Genomic DNA, 12257 nt, shown 5'->3' on the forward strand with positions numbered 1-12257 from the left:
ACACTCCGGCGCCATTGCTGGCTTTTTCTTACTTAGGTTTCTAGGTTTTAGAAAAGGGAACCAGCGACAGGTTGCTTCCTTCTTCCAGGGTTGAGGGCCAGAGGAAAATATCTTCCGGAAACCCGGAACCCTCCCCTTTTAAGGATCTTGCTGCTGAAAGAGTGCCGGCAGCGTCTCTGTATCCACGGCAACACTCCCGGCCTCTACGTCACTTCCGAGGAGCTGTCCTGACTCCTGACCGTTGGGAGGAACAGGGAACGCTGAGCAATAACAGCCACGACGGTGGACGTGAGCGTCTTTTCTCTGCGCATGCCCCCGCAGAGCGGCCTGCTTCTATTTATGTGGGGGATCCAACATGGCGGCCGCAGCGACCCGAGCGATGGTGGTAGAGCCGATCAGAACATAGTTGGGGTGGGGGAAGGGGGAACAGTTCCTTCTGGGGGGCGGCGGCGGCGGCGGCGGCGGCTGTGGCTGGTGCAGGGCAAGGAAGCAACGAAGGTAGGAAAGAAGGGCAGTCAGCGAGCCGGAGAGGCGCGCGCGGCGGGTCGGCCGATTGGGGAGGGCCGGAGCCGTGAGGGGCTACAGTGAGGATGGCGGAGCCGCGCAGGGTGCCGTTCATTAGCCTGTCACCCGTGAGGCGGCGCGAGCTCGACTTCCCGGGGCCAGAGCGTGAACCCGATTATCCGCGGGAGCCTCCGCGCCTTGAGCCGCAACCTTATCGTGAGTCCTCCGGACCGGAGCCGCCGGCACCGCGAGACGCCCACCCCCGGTCGGAACCTTTGCGACCGCAGCCGGAGAAGGCGCCCGCCCCACCGCGCGAGAGCAGCCGTTCTGAGCAGCAGCCCCAGTCCCGCGAGCCCCCGCGGCCCGATCCGCCGCCGCTGCCGCCCCCCCAACTGCACCTCCCGCCTCCTCCGCCGCCCCCCGTCAGGGAAGCAGCCGTCCGGGCCGAGCCGCCGCGGCCTCTGGGGGAGACGGTGCGCCTGGAGCTGGTGCTGAAGGATCCCACTGACGAAAGCTGCGTGGAGTTCAGTTATCCGGAGCTGCTGCTCTGCGGAGAACAACGGGTACCGAACACCCTCCCTCTTCCTTCTTCCCTTCATCTTTTCCTGCCTCCTTTCATCTTTTCCTTCTTTCTTCGCCCCTTTCCAACTCGGGGTCGGGGCAGGCAAGATGCCCTCCGTGTGGGGCCTCTGTCCATCTCACACCATCCCAGAGAGGGAAGGAGGGGGGCCAGGAGCAGACCACACACCTCGAGGCCAGCCCTACTTTGCTGCTTTTCCTTGGGATCTCTCAAGGTTATAACAACACACAATGATTGTCCCCACCTTCTTCACCTTTTCCTAACACTATTCTGTGGCCTATTTACCTGCACCTATTCTGAAACCTGTGTAGTTAGATCTCTTTCTCTTTTAGACTTGGAACTGGATAAAGCTGTACCCTAGATTTTAGCTGTCCAGCTTTTTCTGATAGGCAAAGGCAAAAACCTTTGAGGACATTTCCCCCAACACCGAAATGAAGCAGAGAGATTGACTAATCTTTCTCAGCATCAATTTGTTTGCTTGTGCTAGGTCTCTACCAAGAATTGCTAGCTCAAAGTATTCCCCATGTAAATTTGTAATCTTTTTCTGTATTTAAGGAATTGCAAGTAATTTTGTCCCAGTAATTTCCCAAAGACTAGGAATTCCACTCCAGAAAATTGTTGGAGGAGGTTATCTAGTTACCTTCTTTAGTTCCTGTGGGTAAACCTTTTAAGCTCAAGTTACTATGGGACCTGCTTAGTTGGTAATTTAGGCGTGGGAAGATAGCTATCTCTTCCGTTTTATGTGGCATTTATCATAATTTTTGACTGAACATATATAATTATTAATTTAAAGATCAGCAGGTAGAGGGAATTGTAATTGATCAACATTCTTTCTGGCAGATGATCTTTGGTTGAGCTCCTTTCTCACTAATTTAATTTTGAAATCCAAGACTCTTGTTTTTAATATAATTGGTGAACAGTAGGTGGTGAGGTTTGCTCATGCCATATGTTTGTGGCTCTTGAGTAAAAAAAAAAATTAAATGTTATTTTGGCCACTGTACTAGACATTTGAGAATACAAAGACAATGTACACGAAATCCAAATGATTATATGTGAAACAACCCTTGCCTTTAAAGAGCTTATGTTCTTACAGGATTGATACAACAGGTACATAATTAAGTAAATACAAGTAATAGCAGTGCTAATAACTGAAGCAGGGGATGGGGAAAAGCTTCATCTAGACTGTGGGGCACCTGAAATGTGCTTTGTAGTAACATGGGGATTTTATGAGTCAGTGAGTATGTGGGGGCCTCTTTACAAAAAGCAGAAGGTAGGAGATGAAATATTGTGAAGGCTATATAGCTTAGAAGGCCAGTTTGACTGAAACCAGTATTCTGTAAAGTGGAGTAATATCAAATAAGATAAGAAAGGTAGGTGAGAAGTAGATTTTCTAGGGGTTTAAATGATATGTTGAAGATTTTGTATTTTATCCTGTTGCAATAATAAGGAGGTAGTGAAGTGAAGACTTCTGGATCTGGAGATGTGTGTGGGGTGTTTGGGGAGAATATACGACATGGCCAGATTCGTATTTTAAAAGCATCAGTTTGGTGGCTATTTGAAAGACAACTTTAGAGATGAAAGAGAAAGGAAGCAGGGAGACCATTTAGGAGATTTTCCTAGTGTTCCAGGCAATGGTAATCAAAAGAAGGAAGGAATGCAAAAAACATGGGGAGAAAATTTTGACAGGTTTTGGGAACTGATGGCATATAATGGAGAAGAGTCAAGGATGACCCTAGGATTAGGAAAGTAGATAACCAGAAGTATGGTGATACCATCAAAAGAAACAGGGAAGTTTGGGAGAAAATAGAAGTTCTGTTTTGGTCATGTTAGAGTTTAATATTCATTTTTGACATCTTCTAGTCTTTTATAAAATCATGGATATGATACTGTTGGTAATAGTGGAAAGAGAATTATTGACCCCAGATAATTTAGAATTTATGCAGTTTACTGGCTGTCCAGAAATGGGCATCCAATAACTTACTTTATTAATAGGCTTTCTATGCTTTTTTTGGATCTGCACATCTCTTAATTGTTAAAGGTAGGTGGCTCAATGAATAGAGAGCCAGGCTTTGAGAGGGTTCAAATATGGCCTTAAACACTTCTGAGCTGTGTGACCCAGGGCAAGTCACTTAACCCTCATTGCCTAGTTAATGGTTAAGGAACCATTCTTGCCTTGAAACCAATACACAGTATTTATTCTAAGAAGGTAAGGGTTAAAAAAAGTTAAGGTGAATTTTTCATAATTGAATGCTGTAAATGCCAAATAAGATTGGGCTTTATATAACTTACAATCTGATTAACTCTTTGCACTTCATTCATTTTTCATTATTGTAATTAATTCTTTGACTAAATGTGTTGAACCAATATGAATTGTTTAAAGGAATAAGAATGGAAGAATGTTAGTTGGAAGAAATCATTAGTTATCATTTTAAATGAGGAAACAGGTCCAGGAAAACTGATTTATTTTGCCAAATAAAGCAAGTGGCATAGTTAGTATTAGAACCTAAGTCTTTTGGATCCCATTACAAGGATCACTACACCATTTTATGGTGCTTTATATCATTTCTTTGATTAGATTTACTTAAATTTAAGAGATCATATTATCTCTTCATCCCCAAATAATTTTGAAACTCTGAAATTGGAGAAATTAAACACAAATATAATTTAGTTTTTTTTATTTGAAATAAATTTTCAGTTCCCAATTTCCAAGTTTCACCATTTTAAAAGAAGTCACTACAATTGTATAAATCAATATATGCAATAACTTCACAGGCGCTCTTTCCATGACATTATAATATGCATACATATACTCACCTGATTTGGTTTAAATTTAGTGATTTTTGCTACCAAAAATTAAATGTAGATGAAAGATTCCTAGGAGAAAGCAAATAAATGAGTCTCTATTATGAACCAAAATACTTAAGATAGCAAATAAATTAATAGAGTTGTGTGGTGAATGTTCCAAAGTAAATGAATATAGGAGAAAAATATCTTTGAAGTGCCAGCTAGTTCTGCTATCTTGATAAGTTTAAAATCATTGTTGCTATCATGTAATGAAAGACAATCCATTTTTTCAAATTTTTCATATTTTTTTAATATCTTCAATGTTGTGTTCAGTTTGTTGTGACTATAGAAAAAATAGCCATTTTTGTTCAGAGTAAAAACATCCTTTATATGTTTTAGTAAGATGATGTGTCATTTGTCATGCTACTCAATCTTAAAAACTTTTTAATACAGTACTCTATTGCACTGAAAGTAGACTTTTAGATGATTTGTTGTGCTCAGTGAATATGTCATCAAATTAAAAAAGTAGAATCATCTTTCAAATCCATAGTAATTAAAATTATAGTTATTTAAGAGTAAGTTACAAGAGGGAGAAGCAATAAAAATCAAAATGCAAATAGAATTTATTTTCTTTGTCAACAAAACAGTAGTTCCAACCTTATTTTTTATTTATATGTTTATTATTTGGAATCTCTAGTTATGGGAAATGTGTCAGAACATTTTCAACATCAAGTTAATTAAATTCACATTAATCTAAACTATATCATCTTGTATTTCTGTTAGTAAAATGAGAAGTCATTTTATACAGCATATTATAGTTCAGAAAAGAATGAATCACAGATTTAAACTCTAAATAACTAGACTGGAAGAAGTTTATAAGATAATGTATGTTACATGAGAAATCCAACAGTTATTTTGTGATACTTTAATTTCATTGCCCTTCAAATACAAAAAAGTATTTATGTTAAAATTTTGCCTAATCAATTTTTCTATACTCCACTTTTGAGAGGTAAATCACTCACACATATGTACTCAACCAGAATCCCTACTAAGGAATATCCTAGTGTCAGTACATTTATCTTCTCTGTTGTACAGTGTTCATTGGCAATTATGTTAATTTTGACATAGCTCAAGAGCCTCTATCCATCAATGAAAGAAAATTATATTCACTCTTCTACTTTTATTGTTATTCAGTTGATTGAGTCATTTTTTGACTTTTTGTGACCCCTCCCAGACTATACTGTCTCTGGGATTAGAATGGCAAAGATACAATAGTTATTTGCCATTTCCTTCTCCAATATTCTACTTTGTTAAAGCCAAAAATGCAAACCTTTTAGACAAGTTAAACAAGGATTGAAACAAAATAGATTTTCTGGTTAATTAGAGGAGTACATTAATCCTGAGGTTTTAATATAAAAATGACAATGTAGGAGATGATGGTATTTATTAAAGAAACTCTGTTTTACACATTTTTGGAACAAAATTGTTAGCCATTACCTGGCATGCCAACCTTGAAAGCAGAGTTATATAACAGATGGACTTGAAAATAATGCTAGTTTTATTAGAAATGCTTTATTTGAGTTGTTCCTCTAATATCAATATATTACTTTATTCCTTTTGTAGGGAAGTTGTTTTTTGTTCAAAAGATTTAAATTTGTAAATCTATTTTTCCATTTGAAGGAATATTAAACCAGATTTGAGGATTACTTTGAAAAAACAGTTGTTTAACAAGTTTGTACATGCAAATGTAGAGTTTTAATTTCTTTTAAGAGTACATGTCAGTGAACCAAAAATTTATTAAGCATGTGCCATGTCCCAGATATAGTGTGGTAGATGCTGAGAAATCAGAAGACAAAAACCATTCCAGTCCTCAAGGAACTTGGTTTTAACAGGATACCAACAGTATATAGGCATATACAGAATAGATACAAGGTTATTCTCAAGGAGAGACACTAGTAGCTGAGAAGATCAGGAAGGGCCTTATTTAGAAAGTGGCATTTGAACCAAGCCTTGCAGGAGAAACTAGAGATTTCAAAAAATGGATATGATAGAGAGTATATTCCAAGCATGGATCACAGCCCAAGTGCAAAGGCATTGATATGGGAGATGAAATGTCATATTGTGAGAAATAACAAGAAAGCCAGTTTGGTTGGAGCACACTTTGCATGAGCATGTATAATGTTCAATAAGGCTGGAAAGGCAGGTTGGAATATTGCTATGAAGATCTATAAGTGCCAAATATAGTTTATATTTGATTGTGGAAATAATAGGGAGCCACTAGCATAATTTATAGAAAACAGAGTAAGACTTGCTTTAGGAAAATTGCTTTGGTAGTTATATAAAGGATGAATTACAAAAGAGAGAGATTCAAGACAGGGAGATTAGTGCAATAGTCCACATGAGAGATCAGGACCTCAACTAGGATAGTGGCTGTGTTTGTGGAGAGAAGGCAATAGATTGGGAGATGATAAGGAAATAGAAATTTAAAATATCTAGCAAGCAGTTGGATGTGTGTGCGCAAGAATGAACACTCAAGGATGACACTCATGTTGTGAATATCTGGATGACTAGAGGGAAGAAAGATATTTTGGAATAAAGAGAATTAGTTCAATTTTGGACATAATTACATTTGAGTTCTCTACATGGCATCCAATTTAAGTCCAATAGGCAGTTATTGCTTTGGGACTTGGAGCTCTGGAGAGAGACTAGAGTTAGAAATAGAGATAGAGGGGGCTGCTAGGTGGCTGCTAGATAGAGCACCAGGCCTAAAGATAGGAAACCAAATCTGACCTCAGACACTTCCTAATTATCCTAATTATGTGACCCTGGGCAAGTTACTTAACCCTGCCTCCTTCAGTTTTCTCATCTGTAAAAAGCTGGAGAAGGAACTGGCAAACCACTCCAGTATCTTTGCCAAGAAAATCCCAAAGGGGATTGTGAAGAATCATCATACATAACTGAATAACAACAAAGTATATAAAAAATAACTATGTTGGGTCAGTCCCAGTAGCCTTTCTATCCCAGATCTTTGACAGTGGTATAAAAGGGACATAGTACTCCATTACTTCAAACTTGAGAAGTTAAGATGAGATTTGGGAGTGGAGTGGGAGCAGCTGGATGGCTCAATGAATAGAGAGCCAGGTTTGGAGATGATGGGAGATTGTGACACTCATTAGTCATTTCCTAGCTATGTGACTCTGGGCCAGTCACTTAACTCCAATTGCCTAGATTCTACTGCTCTTCTGCCTTAGAACCAATACCTGGAATTAATTCTAAGACAGAAGGTAAGGGTTATTAAAAAAAAAAAAAGATTAAGCTTGGAATATCTATAATTTTCTCTTAACATGTCATAGTTTTACCATGTAGTATTATTTTAAAATTTTAAATAGATCCTTCATCAGGAACAAGAGACCAAATTACAGTTAAATAACAAGGGTATGGGTGAAAATGACAGTGATGGCATTTAATAAATTAATAAATAAATGACCATATTCCAATATGGTCAATTGAAATTCAAGTGGAAAAATATTTAAATGAGATCTATGTGTGTAGTTAGCTCACTTTGTACCTTTTAGCCCTTCTTTTTGCCATTCTTCCAATTTCTCTTTTCCTTATCTTTAAAAAATAATGGAAGCCTTTGGGCATTCAATTTATTTAATGCAGTTGTTTTCCAGTATATACCCCCCCTTCATCTTTTCCCCCTTTGAATTCTCTTTGGAAACATTAACAGCTAAGCAAAATCAACTATTAACTCACACAAAGCAAGCAATTCTTACAGCATATGCAATAGTCTGTACCTTTTATTTCTCATAGAGAGGAGTAATGTATATGCCAATCTTTGTTCTGTCATAGTTTTATATTGTTCTTTAAGCAATTTTTATTTTTCACCTATATTATCTGATTTGATGAATTCCATATACAGACTAAAGTGTAAAGTGACACTTGTTTTTTGACTGATTCTAAAATGTCCTACCTCAAGATTGAAGAAAGATCTCCTAGTTCTTATGTTCAACAATTTGGGGATCAAATCTGTACCATCTGTATATTTTTTATGGCACTGACTTTGATTTTATCATTTATTTCAGTCATTGTACGTCTAATCTGAAGAATCTTAATTTTTTTTTAGTTTATTCTCATATGGAAGACTTTTTAAAAAACCTTTTCCAGTTCCTTTTTTCTGTCTTAAGGAAAATTGCACGTGTAGATACATCTTGATGTTTTATTTTTGCTGAAGTAATTTCTTTTGTGTCTTTTTTTTTTATGAAAAAGAACAAAATTTCTTTTAAAAAATGTTGTTCTGGAATTATCCAGAGTGAAATGAAAAAATATGAATAGCTCCTTTCCTGTTCATTTTTTTGGGGGATAATAAAAATCTACTTTATAATAACCCTACTGAAGAAGCAAAAAAAAAAAGTAGTGACTTTAAGAGAAATAGAAGGGCTTGTGAGAGAATGGCATTGATTTTGTTATGGGTTTGTACAAAAAAAAATAAAGCTGTTGAAATTTATTTTAACTTGACTACTTTTAGTTCTTTTCATTGATACTACAGGAAGGAAACAGTTTCACATAATCTAGAGCAGCAAGTAAAAAAAAACCATTTTCTTTTGGTTTTGAAATATGTTCTTTGAGTTTTATTCTTGCTGTTTGCAAAAAAAATTGCCCTTCCTCTTTTCTTAGCTCCGTTAAAATTGGTGTGTATTTTTTTTTAGTACTATTGACAGAAGAGGCCATCAGTGAATTATACAAGATTAGCTGGTTGGTGGAATATAAGGCAGTCTAGGATTGAATATTAACTTCAGATAATCTATGAGGTATATAATTTATATATGGTTAATTGAAAAACTACTTGATTTAATAATCAGGATTTGTAGAGACCGTTTTTTTTTTAATCATAAAATCATCTTTAGTTAGTGGATTTTTAAGTACTTTTTACCTTCTCTGCATTGATAAATTTAAGTCAGATTATTGAAGGAATTATTATTATTATTATTATTTTAAGAAATCCTTACTTTTTGTCTTGGAATCAGTATATTAATTCCAAGGCAGAAGAGTGGTAGGGGCTAGGCAATGGGGGTTAAATGACTTGCCCAGGGTCACATAGCTAGGAAGTGTCTGAGGTCAAATTTGAACCCAGGATATCCTGTCTCTGGGACTGGCTCTCAATTTACTGAGCTACCTAGCTGCCCCCTGAAGGAATTATTTTGAGAATTGTACTAATTTGAATTTTCTAGGTACTCAGCCATAGAGAAACAGGATATCCAAAACCTACTAACACGGGAAAATAGTACTGTTCAAGATATTGTGTATTATGAACCTTAGAAGGCTTAAGAGTTAGTTCTTGGTCTTCAGGGAAGACCTTTCATTTTCATTAATATTTGAGTGTGTAAACTCATTTTTAAAATTAAACTAATACTTCTGTTTCTTCTTTTCTCATTTGTTCTTCCTCAGAAGAAGCCCAGTCATTCAGAAGATCCGTTTAATGATGAGCATCGAGAGAGGCATGAGGTGGAAATGTTGGCTAAGAAGTTGGAAGCAAAATATGTAAGTATTATCATCCCATGGATGGATGTTTTCCTTATTTTCTTGCTTACTTGGTGGGCCTTTGGATACATTTGATATTCCAAGTTTATAAATGTATGTTTGTTCAACATTGGTGACTCCAAATTGTTTCTGAGTAATTGGGTGGTTAAATGGAACTTCCATTTGAAGTATAGCATTCATCTATTGCCACATGAATATTGTTTTACTTTCTTGGAACTTGTAGTTACCAGAGGCCATGTCAGCCTATGATAGAGGAGATGATAATCCTATTCTCAGTCCTGCCACACACAGAACTATAGAATTTAAAACTGGAAGAAAGTTTAGAATGATCTAGTCCAGTGATGGCAAGCCTTTTAGAGACTGAGTGCTAAAACTGCAACCCTCATGCCACGTGTGAGCCCCTGCCTTACTCCTTACTCTTGACAGGGGCAGGAGGAAGAGTTCCCATTGGGCTGCTGGACAGAGGGATGAGCCATGTGAGAAATGCATTCAGGTGTGTGGAGGAAGGAAGGAAACAGCCCCCTCTGAATTGCTCTGGCATGTGTGCCATATGTTCACTAACATGGATCTAGTCCAACCTTCTCATTTTATGTGTAGACTATCCTTCCTTCCTTCCTTCGTTCCTTCCTCCTTCTCTCCTTCCCTCCTTTACTTTCTGTCTTAGAATTGATAAGTTTTATTTTCAAGGCAAAAGGGCAGCACATAGCCCTTACTTTGTTGAAAGGATGGTTAGTACTAATGGCTAATAATCATTTTCCTTTTTGGTAATGGTGGAATAAACATGAACACATGTGGTTGGTTTGGAATGCTTCAGTTTGGGGTTGAAGTTTTTGGATTTTTTGGCTTTTGTTTGAAGAAGGGGAATGGCAAGCATTATTGCTTATGATTACTTTGTGATATTTATATTCAAAATCACATATCCTATAAGATTTCTGATATTTCGACTTACTATACCATAATGCAGCCTACATTTACTATTTGCTTTAGAGATCTATTCTCTTACTCTTTTTCATCTAGCATAGTTGGGTTGTTAGTATTTATAGTCTTGGAATCCTCTGTATTCTTCCCCGTGGTGTGCTGTGGTAAAATTTTTGTTGTGCAATGTGTAGAGGATTGCCAGTGAGAGTTGAGAAATTTAAAACAGCTAAATAATTAGAACTTGTATAGGAAGTTTTTACATCGTTTACAGTGGTAGTCTCAAAAAAGTAGAAGGAAGATACCTAGAAGAATATATTTGATTTAGAAGGTGATGCTGGTGTAGATATACTAGTTAAGTACTTTTTGGTGATACTGATATTGAACTTTATCAGAAGGTAGGTTTGAGGATGGAGTGGGTAGGGAGCTGGCATGTACTACACAGTTATTGCTTGAATTAGAAAAGTTAGCTATAGTAGAGCAGATTAGTCATTTGTAAAGGAATCCATTCTCCTTCACTCTAAGTATAATAGGAAGGGAGGAAGGATATGATCTGATCTTAGCTTGTTCATTAGAATCATAGAATTGGAAGAGAGCTTAGAGGAGTTGATATGTTGTGTAAGTAGTGATAGGGGAATGAAAGTGAAACTATCTAGTTTGTGTTTTGTCCCTGTGCTATTTTGTTTTCTTACATCCTTTTTCCATTTGTTGCTGTTCTGATAAGGTAATGCTACTGTTACATAGTAATAAACAAATGCTATTATAAATAAAATAGTGATTGTATATATTTGGGGGGAAAAGGCATTGTAACTATTGAACACTTAACTCTTATACTATACTAGACACCAATTGCTATACATAAAATTAATTGAATATTTTCCATTTTAAAATTTTCTGATTAAAAAAAGTTACTATCTAATTAATTAGTCTTTGTAGAGTGCTATAAGAAAGGAAAGTGATTATAGGCTTCATTCCTTTGTGATTTCAAAGCTTAACATCTTAGGCAAAGCAACTTTTTGTAGCTGTAAATGAAGAATCCTTGTCACCTGTGTGGTGGTTAGGAAGTTATCTGGAGTAACAAATGAGGTACTTTAGTGCTACTAACTTTGGGAGTATGTTTTCCCAGACTTAAAATATCTGTTTTGTTTGGAAGATCTGCTCTGCTGACTGTTTTCTTCCTCTATCTCAGTTACATCTATAACTCCGAAGACCATAATGTTCTGGTATCACATTCTCTTAAAAGATATGGCTTCTCTTCTGCCACAATTATTTATTAGGGTGTATGAAAACCCTAAGCCCTCTCAGAATATGTGAAGTATAAAATGTCATGACCTGGATTTGGAGCTCCGTTTTTCAACTGATTTTGGAGCCTTTACCACATTATTTTGAATAATATTTATATTGACATGTTCAGTTTTAAGAGTGCATTTGATTTTTCTAAAGAGCCAAAAGGTATTTTGTGGCCAAACCTGGTAAATAAAAGAAGGTAACCAAATACAAAACATGTGTAATTATAAGTTAGTGTAATTTTCTTTGGTTTTATAAACTGTCCGAGAGGTGTTCCCAAATTCTAAAAAAATGGCTGTATTTCCTGAATATATATGTAGCTTGCTGAACTGGCTAGTTTGCTAGGGTCAGCAGTCTTTTAGATGTTGAACCAGGCATGCTTTAAAACAGTAGCAGCCAAAACCCAGTTTCATTATTTTTATAGCTGGACATTGTATTAAAACAATTTGGATTGGTTTAAAAAAATTTATTTTTATTGTCATGCAAAACACATTTTCATATTGGTTATTGTTGTAAGAGCAAACTCATACATAACCAAAACCCCAAAATAAAACCAAAAATATATTGATGGGAAAGACAACTCCAACAGTTCTTTCTATGAAGGTGAATAACATTCCCTGTCATAAGTCTTTCAGTATTGTCTCCG

The 12257-nt window shown here is 36.9% G+C and overlaps 1 protein-coding gene across 5 annotated transcripts in view; it reads left to right on the plus strand.

Annotated features, from left to right (window-relative positions):
• Positions 1-240: 240 nt before the first annotated feature.
• Positions 241-12257, plus strand: part of UBN2 (ubinuclein 2) — a 162660-nt gene continuing 150643 nt past the window's right edge. For 2 of the 5 annotated variants that reach the window (XR_008912323.1, XM_056799760.1), the window contains exons 1-2: positions 241-1067; positions 9317-9409. Coding sequence is in view for 4 of the 5 variants with exons in the window: in XM_056799760.1 (XP_056655738.1) it covers positions 591-1067; positions 9317-9409 (570 nt within the window). In the remaining variant the exon portion in view is untranslated. The remainder of the gene's footprint in view (positions 1068-9316; positions 9410-12257) is intronic. The other 3 variants (XM_056799758.1, XM_056799759.1, XM_056799757.1) reach the window with 3 other exon arrangements.

This window comes from Monodelphis domestica, chromosome 5 (genome assembly GCF_027887165.1).
Source record: "Monodelphis domestica isolate mMonDom1 chromosome 5, mMonDom1.pri, whole genome shotgun sequence".
Classification (NCBI taxonomy): Eukaryota; Metazoa; Chordata; class Mammalia; order Didelphimorphia; family Didelphidae; genus Monodelphis; species Monodelphis domestica.